This window comes from Molossus molossus, unplaced genomic scaffold (genome assembly GCF_014108415.1).
Source record: "Molossus molossus isolate mMolMol1 unplaced genomic scaffold, mMolMol1.p scaffold_m16_p_1, whole genome shotgun sequence".
Classification (NCBI taxonomy): domain Eukaryota; kingdom Metazoa; phylum Chordata; class Mammalia; order Chiroptera; family Molossidae; genus Molossus; species Molossus molossus.
In genome coordinates, this window is record NW_023425344.1 from 187,400,238 (window position 1) to 187,416,843 (window position 16,606).

Genomic DNA, 16,606 nt, shown 5'->3' on the forward strand with positions numbered 1-16,606 from the left:
TCCGATCTCAATTTTATTACTTAATTTCAATAATTAAGTAATTACTTAATTATTACTGAAAGATTTTTTTTTCCTTATGCTCAATATTATATTTTATACCTAAACTCTGCTAATTCATATGACTTCCACTTTAAAGTTCACTGTATAGCCTACCATTATACTAAATAAGTATCAGAGCACTTCAAAAGTACAATGTCCATACCTTTTGACTGGATTTTTTCACAGTTTGGAGAAATTATTACACACTTGATCTTGTTTAACTTCATATGTTTGGTAACTTCCCTTAGACCCATAACCAGCCGTCTCCTCGCTTTTGCTCTCACAGGATCCTTTTGATAGATGCGTTCCTGGAAACTGACAAGCTCTTGAAGAAGAAGAGTCACACATTCATCAATCTCTTTACTAAGAACTTGATTACAATACCTGGAAAGGAAACCAAAAATAACTAAGTTTGTCCTAATTTATTTTTCTGTAATTATAAAATTACTTTAGGAAAAAACAGATCAGATAAGAGGTTTTCATAAGAAAATTAAATCTTTAAAATCTCTTCTTCCTTTAGTCAGTTAGAAAAATAGGGTTTTTCTGAGTTACGACAGATTGGCTTTTACATAAAGGATAGACCAACTTTAGGGAAGTACTATCCAAGCTCCCAGTTATTAAATTCCTAAGGACATAAATCAAATGTTAGCCTGCTAAATTAGATAAAAAACAGATATAATGTTTTTGGTAAGGAGATATAAGGTTATTTCATTCCAATGAATATTAAAGATGCTTCTAGTAGAAAAGAAATGTAACTTTGTAGATGCTTACTGAATACCCTAACACCAACAAGTCACCCTCCACTCTTAGATAAGTCACAAATCTCCAGCCATTGTTTTCCTCAACCACAAAAATACAGAGTTAAAGAAAGATGACCTCAATGGTCCCTCTAACTCCAAATATCTACAGCTATGGAGGGTGATCTCAGCAATTAAATTCAAGCCAAAACATATTAGGCAAAGCAAATGAATGAGGCTCTTTGTGATATATATGGTAACAATGCAAAAGAAAAAGAAAAGAAAAGAAGCGTGAGGACGCTATAGTATTTAATTTCAGGAATAAGGAACTCATCCAAGTATACTTTGCTTTTCAAATTCTAATCCCTAATCTCTACCATCAGCAAGTACTTAACAAGGAAAATTGGTGTAATTTCTAATCTAAGAATAACCAGGCAAGCAAATTTCTACTTCTAAATTACAGAGTGAAAAAAACCTAGGCCCTTTTTTAGTAAAAAAAAAAAAAAAAAAAATCTGCTTTGGGAATATTTTTTATGTTTATGTTTATTTTTAGTTTTGTTAATCCTCACCCAAGGATATTTTTCCATTGATCTTTTTATTATTTTAGAGTAGGAGAGACGGAGGGAGGGAGGGAAGGAGGGAAGGAGAGAAAGAGAGGGACAGACACACTAATTGACTGCCTCCCAAACAACCCCAACCGGGGCTGGGGATCGAACCTGCAACCCAGGTATGTGTTCTTGATCAGAATCGAACCCAAGACCCCTTGGTCCACAGGCGGAAGCTCTAACCACTTAGATAGCCAGCCAGGGCTGAAAAATGTTTAAATAAGTATGACACTACTTCCGAAAGGATGATAAAACTGGACAGAGGAAAAATTATCTTAAAGTATACAATTAAAGAACAGAACTTCAAAAATGCAATTTTCATTACTCTATTTCATATATATACAGCATTTTATTCTCCAAGAGTTTCCTTTGCTTCACATTGTTATTTGACATTTAGTTAACTCCTCAAATCTAGGCAAGTATTTGCTCAAAAGAATAGTACAAAGAAAAGGAACAAAACAAACTAATGTGGTTTGGATTCACACAGATTTTACTTTTTCCCTGGGATTTATTTGTCCATTTCTTTTTTTTTTTTTTTCCTAGTAAATGTTTTTACTGATTTTTTTAAAAAGAGAGGAAGAACCCAGCCAGTATGGCTCACTGGTTGAGCATTGACCAATGCACCAAGAGGTCACCGGTTCAATTCTCAGAAATCAATCAAGGGAAAAAAAATTTTTTTTAAACACAAAACAAATAGCTTTATGTAATAGGTTCACTTCATGTAATAGGGTTTTAGAATCTTGGTATTAATTGGTTAGAGAAGTTTTTTTTGAAGGGCCAATAATATAAATAAAAAAGTGAAAGCAATCAGAGAGGAAAAACCTCATAGTATACAGCATTTTATATATAAGATGTAAGAGGCCAAATTTCCAGGGTATAAGCACTATCTAATATAAAAAGAATATATTCACAGTCAACTCACTTTCACATGAACAATGATAGCTGATGGAAGACAAATATTTTAAATGTAATAAAACAAGCTGTTAAAATCTGAAACAACTTCAAGATCTTCAGTGTTTTATCTGCTTAATCCATCAAGTAATAATTACAAAACCATGTTCAGAACCACAATCAAGGTACTAAAGCTATTCAATCTCAGTATTGAGACTAAAACTTACTCTCTAAATCTTTTGCTGTGGATTTTGGTTATTGTTGAAGATGCCATTGGACTACCTATCCCAGAACTAGCTGGAGAGCCTTGTGACACAGGTGTCATACAGTACGGAGAGTTCTGACTTGCTGGAGAGAGCGAAGTATCACTGGGCATGCTCAGTCCAGTATCTGCAGAGATGTGGGGTGAGAGTAAAGAATTTAGAAACTTCAAATGCTAAAAGCTCTATATTAAAATCAACAATCAATAAAATTTAGAATGGCAGTTATCTCTTGCATCACTTCCAAATTCTCCAGAAGCTAACAAGTTGGACACTATTCATATCACAAACATTTCTCATACACTACAAAAAAGAAATCTTCCTATTACCTCTCAAAATATACTCTAAAGGGGAAAAAAAAAAAAAAAAAGCATGGCCTACAGGTCTCCACATTAGAGATAAGAGAAGGACAAATTATCTAAAGCATGCATTCCTAGAGTATTTAAATTGAACAAAGGTATTAACTTCTATACCAGAAGATTGTATTACCCATCTCCTACATTCCTACTTTCCCCCATTTCTTAGAAATCATTTTTGAAACTACAAAAATTCCCACTGCTGCTGGCAATGATGGTTCTACCTCACTCATTCTCTCCACACCACTCCTGAGTTTCCAGGTACCACCCCAGTTTCTTTCTCATTTGGTGTTTGTTTCTGTGCTCAGACAGCCGCATTTTTAGAGGTCATCTCCTAACTCAAATGCCCCCTTCAGTTACTGCCTCTTTCCTAAACACCTAAACTCAGGAAATGAGTTAGTATTTGTATACTCAGTCCATTAATTAGCAAAGTTATACATACAGCTTCCAATCTCCATAAGCCATAAGCTTTTTTGTAGCAAGACCAGTCCACTATATATCTTTATTACATTTCCTGACCTCCCATCCCCACCCCAGTTACTAAAGCATACATGATAGGTATTCAATAAACACTTTCTGAATGAACAGATAGGATAAATACACCTAAATACAAAGGCAATCATATTTCAGCGTAAAGGGGAATACTAACCAAATATGTCCTAGCTGTATAATCCTTAGAAGTAAATTCACTTTTCTAAAACACAATGGAACACTGCTACTAAATCTATAAATAAATCAGATTTAAATTGTTGGAAAATGTTGAGGAATATATATATACCAGCAGAAAAAAGAACCTCTCCAGGTCTCTCTTAAAACCTTTCTTCCACAGTAGTATAATTTCAGAGGAACTCTATAGATCTGCTGAGGTCTCAACTGGAATCCTAAGCCCTGGTTACTGTATGGACTAAATCTTACCGAACAAATGGACTGTGCACCATGACAGGTTGTGCAATTCTCTACTCACTGTGGCATATGCATTAATTCATTTAGGTAAAGAGAATCAAGAAAACAATTCATTTAAAAATAGTCTTGTGAAGAAGGACAGCCAACAGTGTTCCAGATATAAAGGAAGACAAAATGAAAACTGCAAGAGTTACAGAGGATGCATTGGTGAGATCATAATTATGAAGATTTACAACAAATTCAAGATTTAAGTCTCAAAAATGCCAAAGACCTACCATATAACACTACTCCCCTCCTTTTAAATATCTCCCTACAGAAGCATCTTAAAAAAAAAAAAAAAAAAAAAAAACACTCTAAAAAAGTAAAGAAATTTAGATAAAATATAAAGCTTATCCTCCAATTAGGAGAATAATATGCTATTGAGTGATGGCTTACCTATCAATTAAAATACTCTAAATCATTCCATGAGAAAATTGGGGAAAGGAGTGATCTTACCTTCCTGGGAAACAATCTCCTGTGGCAAATCATCAATAAAATCTAAGTGCATTTCTACTGGTTCCTCAGATCCCAAAAGATTGTGGTCCACAGTTAAACGGCCCTTCTTTTCCTCTCTTTCTTTCAAAATAACCTAAAAGTCATTACCAGACTTTAATTACTGATCACTCTTTACGTATGTACTGAATAATTAAAATGTTCACTATTACATAGGTACAGTAGTTCATGGACATGAGGGGTTTTGGTTGGCTATTTGTTTAATTGGCTACATAGAAAATGAATGGCAAAAAGGTGAATGTAATTTTAGGCACTGTAGCTGAAGGAAGTACTGTATCTAAAATAACGGGAGGCAATTATGCTCTATAATAGTATACTATCTAACCACATCTACACTTCAGTCTTTAAATACTGGTTGGCAACACCTAGAGTTTCCCCGAAAATGGATAAAATAAAAGTTTGGAAACCAGGTCATAGAATTACATTAGATTTATATTTTGCAGTTTTCAATTATTTGGACATGGATTATCTCCTCCTCATAACAACACTGAGTTAAATAGACCGGTGTTGTTATATAACACTTATAGATAAAGAGGATGAGGGTAAGGTTTGCCTAAAACTACATAATAAGCACTTAAGTCAGTATTAGAATCCAGAACTTCTGATTCCTAGGGTCCAATGTTTTTGGATGCTAAATGTTTAACTTTTTAAAAAATCTTATAGAAAGAATTCATTCTCAAGGGCTCTGTTCAACATAGATAGTCATGATGCTGATGACATATCCCCAACCTTGAATTAACTAGTCATCACCTTTACAATGATGCCCATAAACATTTCACGATAATCTGTTGGCTAAAATGCCACAACACTACTTTTGCAAAACAAATTTAAATTCTTATTTATCCTGTAAAATAAACATCTCAAATTTTCGTTTACCTTTTTAAGTGCTGTGGGCCGTTTTAGTTTTACAATTTCCTTCTCTTTTCCTTTTTTTGCTTTAGAGGAAGTAATGTCCAAAGAATTAAAGGATGTCAAACAGGGCTGACTTTTGGTTAAAGGTTTTCTGTTAGTAGAGTCTTTAGTGTGAAAAGAAGCTGCAGTGACCACTAAAAACAAATAAGAACATTAGTTTTACTAATACAGCCAACTCTATATACTTTGACATTTTCTAATGCTAAATCTACAAAAACAAGAACATCCTCTTCTTATGGAAAACAGACATCAAAATGTCAGAGCAGTAGATAGCCGTGCAGCATCACCTCAGATACAGCTTTTACCCAATTTTTTAGCCTCCATAAGCTAAAGACAAAGCCAATGCAATGAACTAATTTAGCAATCCAAAGCAGGAATATTTATTAGTTCTACTCTACTGCAGCAACCCTTAAGCATGTCATTTCCTGCAACTGGTCTCCAATAAGAATCACTGCACCTCTGACGTTTCAGAACTCTGCACCTCCCCTTATTCTGACTGAATCTTCCTTACAGAACTATCCGTGTATGTAGTCTATCACTCCTCTCCTCATCGCAGTCTGTCAGTAAAGAATGGTCCCCTCTCCCTCAGCTGCATTCTCAGTACTGTTCAGCAAGTCTTTTATGCCTGATGGATATTCTCCAGTGGCTATCCCCAATTCCTCTTCCAGTCCTAAACCTTTCATCTCAATCCTCTCACTCTATAACACAAGGCTTTTTCCTGCTACTTCTCTGAAAAGATATATCCAATATAAACTTAAGCTACCTGAGAGGAAGCAGCAGACATTCTCACTCTTGCCCAAGGCTCACCAATCACCTGTGCTCTTAATTTCATTTCAAGATTATTTCCTCGAGGATCTTGCTCCATCCCCTTTCCCTTTGAGTCTTTCAAGTCCTCATTAACCCCTGACTCTTTTTCCCTAACTTCCAAAAAAAACCCTCAGATCTCCTCTATCTAAAAGAAAACAAAAACAAAAAAACACAAACAGGCAAATCAATAAACCCCTCCCCTTGACTGGCTTCCCCTCAAGCTCAGGTACCATCACTCCCCATTCCTTGTTAAAATTCTGAATAGTCTGCGTTCTTATCATTGTTTCCCAAATCATTACAATCTGGCCTCTGTCCAACCCACTCTCTTGAAACTGCTATTGTCCAGATCCCATATAACCTTGCCATTGCCAAACCTAATTCTCTTGAGTCCTCATTCTATTCTTGTTTCTTTCAGCACTTGGTACTGAAGACCACATCCTCCTCCCCAAAATTCTAACTCTGCTTTCTGTAATGTAACACTCTCCCATTTTCTAACTCTTTCTCTAACTTAATTTTCTGGTTCTTCTTCCTGTTGTCCTTTAAATCTGAGCATTCCATAAGGCTCTTTCCCTGAAGCTCTTTTTTTCTAACTTTTCTTTCCCTGAAAATCTTATGTATTTCCACAGCTGCAACAACCATCTCTATTTAAAACTCACAGACTTCTAACCTAAACTGCACATACATACATAACTATAAGTTAAATGGGAGTCACCAGGATCTCCCTAATTAGCACTTCAAATACAACAAGGTCAGAGTCAGCTCTTCCCAACAAAATTCTTTCATGATCCTTATTTTGTTAGGTTATCAACACAGCCTTTACCATCCCCACACCCTCAGGACAGAGAGTTTGGAGTCATCTTTGAGGTGCTTCTGTTTTTCATCAGCAAAAGACAAACAAACCTATCCATTCCTTACAACCCTTTCACATCTCTATCATCATCTCATCTTTTTTTGAACTTCCCAAGAAAGTTGATTTCTTTGTAATCAACGTTTTCCAATTTAAACACTGGTGACAAATTATAGGTTAACCTCGTTTCCATCAGTCAAGAATCCTACTCCCACTTCAAAGCCCAGTCTAAAGGCTATCACATATGAAGTCATTCAATACATCCTCCCCATACCTCCCTATTAACATAAAGTATTCTCTCTTCTGAAACTCTGCTGGTATCTTTCCTAAGGAGCTAGTTTCTGTAAGTTATTTGTATATGTCTTTCTCCCTAACTAGAATATAAAGGTCTTTCTACAGGTGTATCTGTACAGGTGATCCAGAGCACTGCTAAGTGTCAGTTCCATTCCCTATAGTACTTTACTCTTAGTAAGATGATACCACCACTCTCCCCATCTCAACAACATGCAACTCTAAAGCTTAGTATGCATTCCATGTTATTTATGCTAACAGTTACTCAAAGCTAAGTTTCAAACTGGATGGGTAACTAACTACAGATTTAAACATTTTGCAAATGGGATTCAAGTTATACACTGCCATTTATCTTTTCACCTAAACACAAGAGATCCTTTACAAAAAAACAGAAAATTCAATTCAGCCTCTCAATATCAGTGCTTTTGATTGGTGCCTTTACCTCCCCTTTATATTATTCCTTATTTTCTAAAACAAAGACTATGAAAGGAAATGAGGAAGCACATCAGAGCTGCTGAGTTTTAAATTTGACAAGGTTTGCTAAAATAGTTACTGTTTCAGATGAAAGCCAGATCATATTCTCTCTCTCTCTCTCTCTCTCTCTCTCTCTCACACACACACACACACGCCTACACACTTTAATCAAAACTCCTGTTTCCCATTTGTTTTCTTTTTCTTTATATTTTATTTTATTTTTTATCCTCACCCGAGGACATTTTTCCATTTTTTGTTCAGGTAGAGCGGGACGGAGAGAGAGGAACAGAGAGAGAGAGAAACATCGATGTGAAAGGAACACATCGAGTGGCTGCCACCCGCACGACCAACCAGGGCCGGGGACAAACTGCAACCGACGTACGTGCCCTTAGCGGAAACCGAACCCGGGTCTCTCCAGACCGCAGGCCGACGCTCTAACCGCTGAGCCAAACCGGCCAGGGCCCCATTTGTTTTCAAATTGGATAATTTAACAGTTAGAAAGCCAAATGACTTTTGATTATTTCAACCTTTGAAGAAGAAAAAAATTTGGTTGGTTCAAAATGTACATCAACTGATATTTAAACAGAGGCCTGAAGGGCCTAAGGGGACAACTATACTGATATCTAAGGAAAGAGAGTTCCAGGAAAATGAAAACAGCAAGCACAAACACACTGAGATAGGAGTATACTGGGTATGTCTGCGAAACAGGGAGGGAGCTAAAGTGACTAGAACAGAGTACCAAGAGAGAATGGCAATGAGGGTAGAAAAATAAGAGGATAAGCTAAGACATGGCCTTAGGAGGACTCAGGCTTTACTCTAAGTGAAATGAAGAGCTACTGGAGGGTTCTGAGCAGCAGAGTGATATAATCCAACTTCCATTTAAAAAGATCACTCCTGCCCTGGCCAGTTTGGCTCAGCGGTTAGAGCGTCGGCCTGCGGTCCGGAGAGACCCGGGTTCGGTTCCCGCTAAGGGCATGTACCTCGGTTGCAGTTTGTCCCCGGCCCTGGTTGGTCGTGCGGGTGGCAGCCACTCGATGTGTCCCTTTCACGTCGACGTTTCTCTCTCTCTCTCTCCCTCTCTCTCCCTCCCACTCTATCTGTACAAAAAATGGAAAAATGTCCTCGGGTGTGGATAAAAAAATAAAAAATAAAAAAATAAAAAATAAATAAATAAAAAGATCACTCCTCGTAAACAGACTAGGGTTAGTGGGAAAGAAAGATAGGTAGGAGGCTACTGTAGTGTAGTGCAATCATAGGACTACTAGGGAACAGGAGAGGAGCTAGTGACTATACTCTGGATTCTTTAAGGTTTATATAGTTCAGATTAACAACATCCAAAGTAAATTACCAAAGCCAAATAGCAAATTGCTCAGACTACCGGTATCACCTGTGTATGACAGAGGTCTGGTATTAGTAATCTGCCGTGCTTTCATAGCTTGTTGTTGTTTCTCCAGAGCTGCTAACATATCCCCCAAATCTAGCTGCACAGGTGTTTTATTCTTTTTTCCAGCTGCCTTTGATAAAGCTTCCTGCAAGGTAAGCAAAATAAACATTTACTTTTTTTTTAGTATGAAAGTGTGGCAATTTAAGATGATTCTATTTGTTACTACTTCTGTCCATCCTTGCAAACCTACCAAATAAACTCTTACATTTGTTCATAAAAATGAACGTGTGTGTGTGTGTGTGTGTGTGTGTATACATACCTGTAATTTTTTTTGCTCCATACTTATTTCTGAATATTCTTGAGCTGTGGCAAGGGCTGCTGCTAAAGCTTTCTTCTTCTGACTTTTTGCACGTTTAGGAACTGAGGTTGTAATGGGAATTGGAGTCTGAACTATATTGATTGGTGAGTTTTCAGGTAAGTCATCCAACTATAATAACCAGAGAAAAATATTTGTCAGTGATTCCATAAAAGTCTAATCATAAGGAAAGCCAATCAAGAATGCAGGATATAGTCCTGGCCTGTGTGGCTCCATTGGCTAAACGTCATCCTATGCACTGAAAGGTCGCAAGTTTGATTCCCAGTAAGGACACATGCCCAGGTTGCAGGTACAATACCCAGTTGGGCTGTGTATGAAAGGCAACCGATAGATGATTCTCTCTCACACTGATGTTTCTCTCTCTCTCTCCCCGCCTCTCACATCAATAAAAACGTTTTTAAAAAAAAAAAAAAAAAATGTGGGATGTTCTACAGTATTACTGAACTAGACACATCAAAGGATTCTATGTCATAAAGAACATAAAGAACAAAGTGAGATGGTGAGACAATTCTGGACTGGGAAATAATAGAAAGACAAAACAGCTTGATGCAATAGGTGATGCTGTTCTGCACTCAAGAATGAAAACAAAATAACTCCAAAGTAATGTTTTGCTACAATCGGGGAAGTTTCAGTATGGGATGTATGTTGTGTGATGTCATTTAATTAATGGTATTTTCTTGTCTGTAATGAAACAATGACTTTCATAGGACAATGTCTTTGTTCTGGCTATGCTGACCTGCAATATTTCTTTTCAATATAGCCATAGTTCAAAAAATGTTCAAATATTTTGTTTATATTTTGTATTTATTTTTTAAATATGTTTTTACTGATTTTTTTGAGAGAGAAAGAGACAACAATGTGAAAGAGAAACACTGATCTATGGTTGCCTCCCATATACACCTGTCCAGGACTGAACCCACAACCTGGGCATATGCCCCGACCAGGAATTGAACCAGCAACTTTTGATGCACAGGACAATGTTCAACTGACTGAGCCACACCAGCCAGGGCTTTGCTTGAATTTTTTCTTTTTTTAAAAAAAAGAGTCACTTACTACTTTTGAAGCAAGTTTCTGTTGAATATTCTCATCTTTAGCATTCCCATTCTCATTTAGTTCTCGAAATCCATCTTCATCCTGAAAGTTTCATATTACAAAGAAATAAACTCTTATTATTATTATTATTTGCATTTATTTTCAGGTAGAGTGGGAGGAAGAGAGAGAAACATCGATGTGAGTGAGACACATCAAGGGGTAACCACCCACATGACCCCAACCGAAGCCAGGGAAAAACTGCAACTAAGGTACATGCCCTTAGCAGGAACTGAACCAGGGACCCTCCAGTCCACAGGCAGACGCTCTTACCGCTGAGCCAAAGTGGCCAGGGCAAGAAAAACTTTTTTATAATGCTTAAGAGTAATAAAAAATGGGGAAGTAACATTTTTAGTACTAATATTAAACTATTTAAAATCAGTCTTTAAAATGAAATCTCACCCTGGCTGTGTGGCTCGGTTGGTTGAAGCATTGTCCCAACACCAAAAGGTTGCGGATTCAATTCCTGGTCAGGACACATACCTAGGTTGTGGATTCAATCCCCAGTCAGGGCACGTAGGGGAGGCACCCAATCGATGTTTCTCTCTCACATCGATGTTTCTCTTCCTTCCCCCCCCCCTCTAAAATCAATTTAAAAACATATCCTTGGGTGAGGATTTTAAAAAGGAAATCTCATTTCTCCCAAAAACAGCTAATTTAATTATTCAAGGATTGGGGGCATATTCACACATGTCCATACTTTGGATTTCTGCATCTACTATTTAGTTTTTATTAATAAGTCTACCTTGATATGATAAGGTAATAGCAAGTAAATTCAAAGAGGATTTTATTACATTTAAGATAATTTGGAAAAATTTAATCATATGGCTAAATATGACATTCATTAATATATTCCCTGTCTGTATTACCATACACACCTTATCTATCACAGTTAAAAGTTAAAAACTTTAAAAAAATTTTAATTTCCCAAAGTAATTTCTTAATCAATATCCTCCTTTACATTAAAAATCTAATATCTTTAAATATAAGTTTGGAACCATCACATGGTTAAATGCAAATAATAAATCTGCCACATGTACTGTTCTTGAAAGAATAATTGAGATACACTCTCAAGTCTTTTATGTCAATTACTAGGCTTATCTAATATAATATTCATCTCTAGCCTCTGGGCTCAAGCACATTTTCCAGCTTAATCTCCATCTACTAAGCTTTTTTACAGAAACTATGAGCCAACAAAAATGAGTTACTCAAATGAGTTACCTGGGATGTTGTTCACCATCTCAACACAACCAAATCCTACTCATTCTTTTAAATCTATTCCAAATGTTATTCCTACTCTGCCCCAGTCCAAAGGGACTTGTCTCTCCTTTCAACTCCAACCATACTCAAACAAGTATTTAGGAGTGTACATGTCTACATTCCTCTACTACAAAACAACCTCCGTAAGTGTAGCATATGTTTTTTCATCTTAATGTATCAGACTACCTTCTTTTACACATATAATTAGGCCTCCAACTAGAGTCAGTTAAGATGAATAAACAACAGAAATACTGCAATTAGACCAACCAGTGTGGGTCACTGGTTGACCATCAACCCATGCACCAAGAGGTCACAGGTTCAATTCCCGAACAGGGCACATGCCCAGGTTGTGGGCCCAATCCCCAGAGGGGGGCATACGGGAGGCAGCCAATCGATGTTCTCTCATCGATGTTTCTATCTCTCTCTCTTCCTCCCCCTTCCTCTCTCTAAAATCAATAAAGAAAAAGTATTTTAAAAAACAATACAATTATAAACTTTCTGCCTGTTAGAGAAAGTAAAATAACCTTTCTTGTTCCTTCTCCAAGACTTTCCTGATTAGCAGCACAAATTAACTAGACTGAACTATTCAAATCTGAAAATGTGACCAACAGATGGAGCAATAACAAAAACTACAGAGAAAGTTTTATACTAGGTGAAATCCACATAAAATCAAGTTCTACCTCTACATGTTACCTCAAAATGATGAATATTTATGCAAAAATTTATGAAAGTAAAATTAGTGAGGTTAATGTTAGACTATACGGGGGGCGGAAAAAGAGGAACAAAAGTAAGTTTACAGTTTTCATATGGAAAATAATACAGTAATTAATAAATAATAATACAAGCCCTGGCCAATGTGGCTCAGTTGGTTGAGCACTGTCCCATGCATCAAAAGGTTGCCAGTTTGCTTCCTGGTCAGAGTACATGCCTAGGTTACAGGCTCAATCTCTGGGTGGGGAGGCACGAAGGAGGCAGCTGATCAATGTTTCCCTTTCACATCGATTCTCTCTCTCTCTTTCTCCCTTCCTCTCTCTCTAGAAATAAATAAAATAAAGTAATACAAGAATTGTTTTGCGTACTTACCACTGTAAACCTACTTTTGCCCCACCCTGTATATAACCAAGACAAAAATCAGTTAATACTTCTACGTAATTTATAATCTAATAGTAGAGTCGCAGGTTAAGACATAAAAAGTATTATCATAATAGAAGAAAATTAATTTCTTAATGGGAACATCTGCTATAACAGTTTACAAAAAGAGTGTAAAAAATACCTCAAAATATAAAGACTCAGAATTTGGGTCGCTTCTATGAGACTGACTGGGGTTTAACTGCTTATTATCTTGTCTCTTCTGCAAATTCTGTCTTCTTTCTGAGGAAGTACTATGTCCTCGGCATCTGAATCCAACCTAAGTAAACCCCAGAGGGGGGAAAAACATGTCTTACTGTTTTTAAGTAAATGTTTTATTGAAGGATAACATACTTACAGAAAAGTACACAAACATGTACAACTCAATGAATTTTCACAGAAGTGCATAATTTATTATGAAAGGTTAAAACTTTTGAGAAATAAGGTCATTATAAGGAAATAGGAAAATGTGATAATGCATGTTACTTTTCCCTCTATACATGAACATTAACACCAGTTTTATTCATAAAAGCCCCAAACTGGAAACAACCTAGATATCCTTCATTGGGAAAATAGTGAAACACACTGTGGTACATCCATACTGTAAACAGTAGTCAGCCACTAAAAGGAGTGAACTATTGACATACCCAATAATCTAGATAAATCTCTAGAGAACCATGCAAGTGAAAGAAAACTAAAAGGACTATATGAGTTCACTTATACAACAGTCTTGAAATGACAAAGTTATAGCAAGGGGAAACATATTAGTGGATTCTAGGGGTTAAGGAAAGGTTGGTGGGGTTGGGGACAAGGGAGTGTGGCTATAAAAGGGTAACATGAGGGATCCTTGCCATGATGGATCTGTTCTGCATCTTGACTGTATCAATGTCAATATCTGGGTTGTGACACTGTACTACAGTTTTGTAAGATATTAGTATTAGGAGAACCTGAATATTACCTTTTTATTAAACTACTGTAAGTCTTCCAATATCTGTTTTTATTTTTTAAAGAATTCCTAAGAAAGATTAAAAATTAAGAACCTTGTTTCCAAGAAAATAGATTTAAGAGAATAAAATTTTCATTCAGCACAAATTATTATCCTATGAGAAATTTACAAAATGTTCAACTGTCACAGGAGCAAGAAAAAAAAACATTTATAAAAAAGCATTTTAGCCCGGCCGGTGTGATTCAGTGGTTGAGCGTCAAGAGGTCGCTGGTTCGATTTCCCGTCAGGGCACATGCCCAGGTTGTGGGCCAAATCCACATAGGGGGTATGTAGAAGGCAGCCAATTGATGTTCTCTCTCATCGATGTTTCTCTCTCTCTCCTCTCCCTTCCTCTCTTTAAAAATCAATAAAAGAAAAAAAATTTTTTTTTAAAGCATGAAGCATTTGAAGAATCTTAAGACATTTCAAATTCCCTCTCTTAAGTACCCAATGCGGCTAATATAAAAGGCCACTCTCCACACCCAGCTGGTGTGGCTCAGTGGTTGAACATCAACCCATGGACCAAGAGGTCGCCGGCACATGCCCAGGTTGGAGGCTCGATCCCCAGTGCGGGGTGTGCAGAAGGCAGATTTATGTGTCTCTCTCATCGATGTTTCTATCTCCCTTCCTCTCTTTCTAAAAATCAATAAAAACATATTTTTAAAAAATAAAAATAAAATGCCTCTCTTACCCAGGACACTTACAAGACATGAACGTATAATCTTCATTATCAATTACCTAAAAATTCTAATAATTGAAAGAACTTGAAGGATACCTGGATGGACAATGCTAATATGTAGGCTCTGGACTATAAAATAAAAAATATGTACACAAAGACCTGGAACCACAGGCAATTCCCATGCTAAGCAACTGCTCTAAAAAAAACTTGCTGTAAATAGAATTTTTACACTCTTTTGGGAAGTAGGCTGTATGGCAGAACTATGGGCCAAGACAATAGTCACATAAGCATATTTGATTCTTCCTTAGAATATGCATAATGATTACTGGGCTACTTTCTATAACCTGTAAGTACCTGTCAAAAAACTAGACAATTTCCCAGATACCCAAGAGTTTCTTGGTTTTAAATATTAACTTCATTTTAAAATAGGTTCATGACGCCCTGGTCGGTTTTGCTCAGTGGTTAGAGCGTCGGCCTGCGGTCCAGAGAGACCCGGGATCGGTTCCCACTAAGGGCGTGTACCTCAGTTGCAGTTTGTCCCCGGTCCTGGTTGGTCGTGCGGGTGGCAGCCACTCGATGTGTCCCTTTCACGTCGATGTTTCTCTCTCTCTCTCTCTTCCTCTCTCTCCCTCCCACTCTATCTGTACAAAAAATGGAAAAATGTCCTCGGGTGAGGATTAAAAATTAAATAAAATAGGCCTATGAATATGGATAGAGAGACAGGAAGACATATGTGATGAAGCAAATATTAGTAAAATTTTAGATAGCATCTAGCTGGTAGCTATATGAATATTCTCTGTAAAATTATTTCAACTTTACTGTCTGTTTAGGAATTTTCATAATGAAATATTTTTTAAATTGACTCATGAAAAGTGGCTCTTACAGGGTAGTAAAACAAATGCAACTTATAATGTCTAGGTACTAAACAAACAACTTAATTCACACAAGTTAATACTGAAATTAGTACTAATAATTAAGCCCCAAGGTAGAAATGAAGAAAAAGAGAATAATTCTTGAGTTATTATAATTCTCCATTTTTTTTGGTACAGATTCTCTATATAAACAAATGCAACTTGATATTTATACTTGGAGACATAAAGCCCCAGGATTAAATTAAAACCACCAAACTAATGGTCCCAACAAAGTTCATAAGAATCAAACAATTACCACCTAGAATAACCTCATTTTTTTTCATTTCTTCTAAGAAGAGTTTTATTGCTAGAAGTGGACATAACAAATAGCATAAAGCAAAAACCACAGCTTCAAATATATACCAAGATTTTTAAATGACTAACACCAAACTAATATTAAAAGATTTACGTTTTTGCCCTGATTGATTTGGCTCAGCGGATAGAGCATTAGTCTGCAGACTGAAAGGTCTGAGGTTTGATTCCTGGTCCAGGGCACATACCTGGGTTGCAGGTTCAATCCCCAGCCCAGTTCAGGGTCATGCAAGAGGCAACCAGTCAATGTGTCTCTCTGACATGGATGTTTCTCTGCCCTCCTCCCTTCCACTCTATCGAAAAGAAAAAAATTAATGAAAAAATATCCTCAGGTGAGGATTTACAACAACAACAACAAAAAATTTGAGTTTTCATAACCCAGATATTTAACCAAAAAGGAAATACTAGAAATTGACATGAGAAATATGTACACATTTATTTTCAGAAAATTATGTAATGCTTCTGAAGAATTAAAAAATAGGAAGACATACTGTTTTTTTGCATAGAAAGATGCCACAACATAAAGGTAATCCATTCTCCCCAAATTCATAGAATGATAACCAATGGAACAAAACAGAAGGTCCAGAAATAGATTTCAATATACAAAGAAATTAATTGAACAGGTGATAAAGGTGGTTATTTCAAATCAGTAAAGGAATATATTTTCTTTTCTTTTTCAAAAAGATTCTGAGACAGAGGAAGGGAGAGGCAGAGAGAAAGAAATATGTAAGATGTGAGAGTAAAACATGGGTTGGCTGCCTCCCCCATCCAGCCCCAAACCCGGGAATGTCTTCTGACTGGGAATTGA

At 36.6% G+C, this 16,606-nt stretch overlaps 1 protein-coding gene across 2 annotated transcripts in view; it reads right to left on the reverse strand.

The window, feature by feature from the left end:
- SECISBP2L (SECIS binding protein 2 like) overlaps window positions 1-16,606 on the reverse strand; it is a 65,368-nt gene that overhangs the window by 19,494 nt on the left and 29,268 nt on the right. The window contains exons 8-15 of one of the 2 annotated variants that reach the window (XM_036262615.1): window positions 13,057-13,191; window positions 10,488-10,568; window positions 9,378-9,545; window positions 9,062-9,203; window positions 5,220-5,389; window positions 4,287-4,419; window positions 2,500-2,662; window positions 203-423 (exon numbers count right to left, since the gene is read on the reverse strand). In XM_036262615.1, coding sequence (XP_036118508.1) covers window positions 203-423; window positions 2,500-2,662; window positions 4,287-4,419; window positions 5,220-5,389; window positions 9,062-9,203; window positions 9,378-9,545; window positions 10,488-10,568; window positions 13,057-13,191 — 1,213 coding nt within the window. The remainder of the gene's footprint in view (window positions 1-202; window positions 424-2,499; window positions 2,663-4,286; window positions 4,420-5,219; window positions 5,390-9,061; window positions 9,204-9,377; window positions 9,546-10,487; window positions 10,569-13,056; window positions 13,192-16,606) is intronic. The other variant, XM_036262623.1, reaches the window with a different exon arrangement.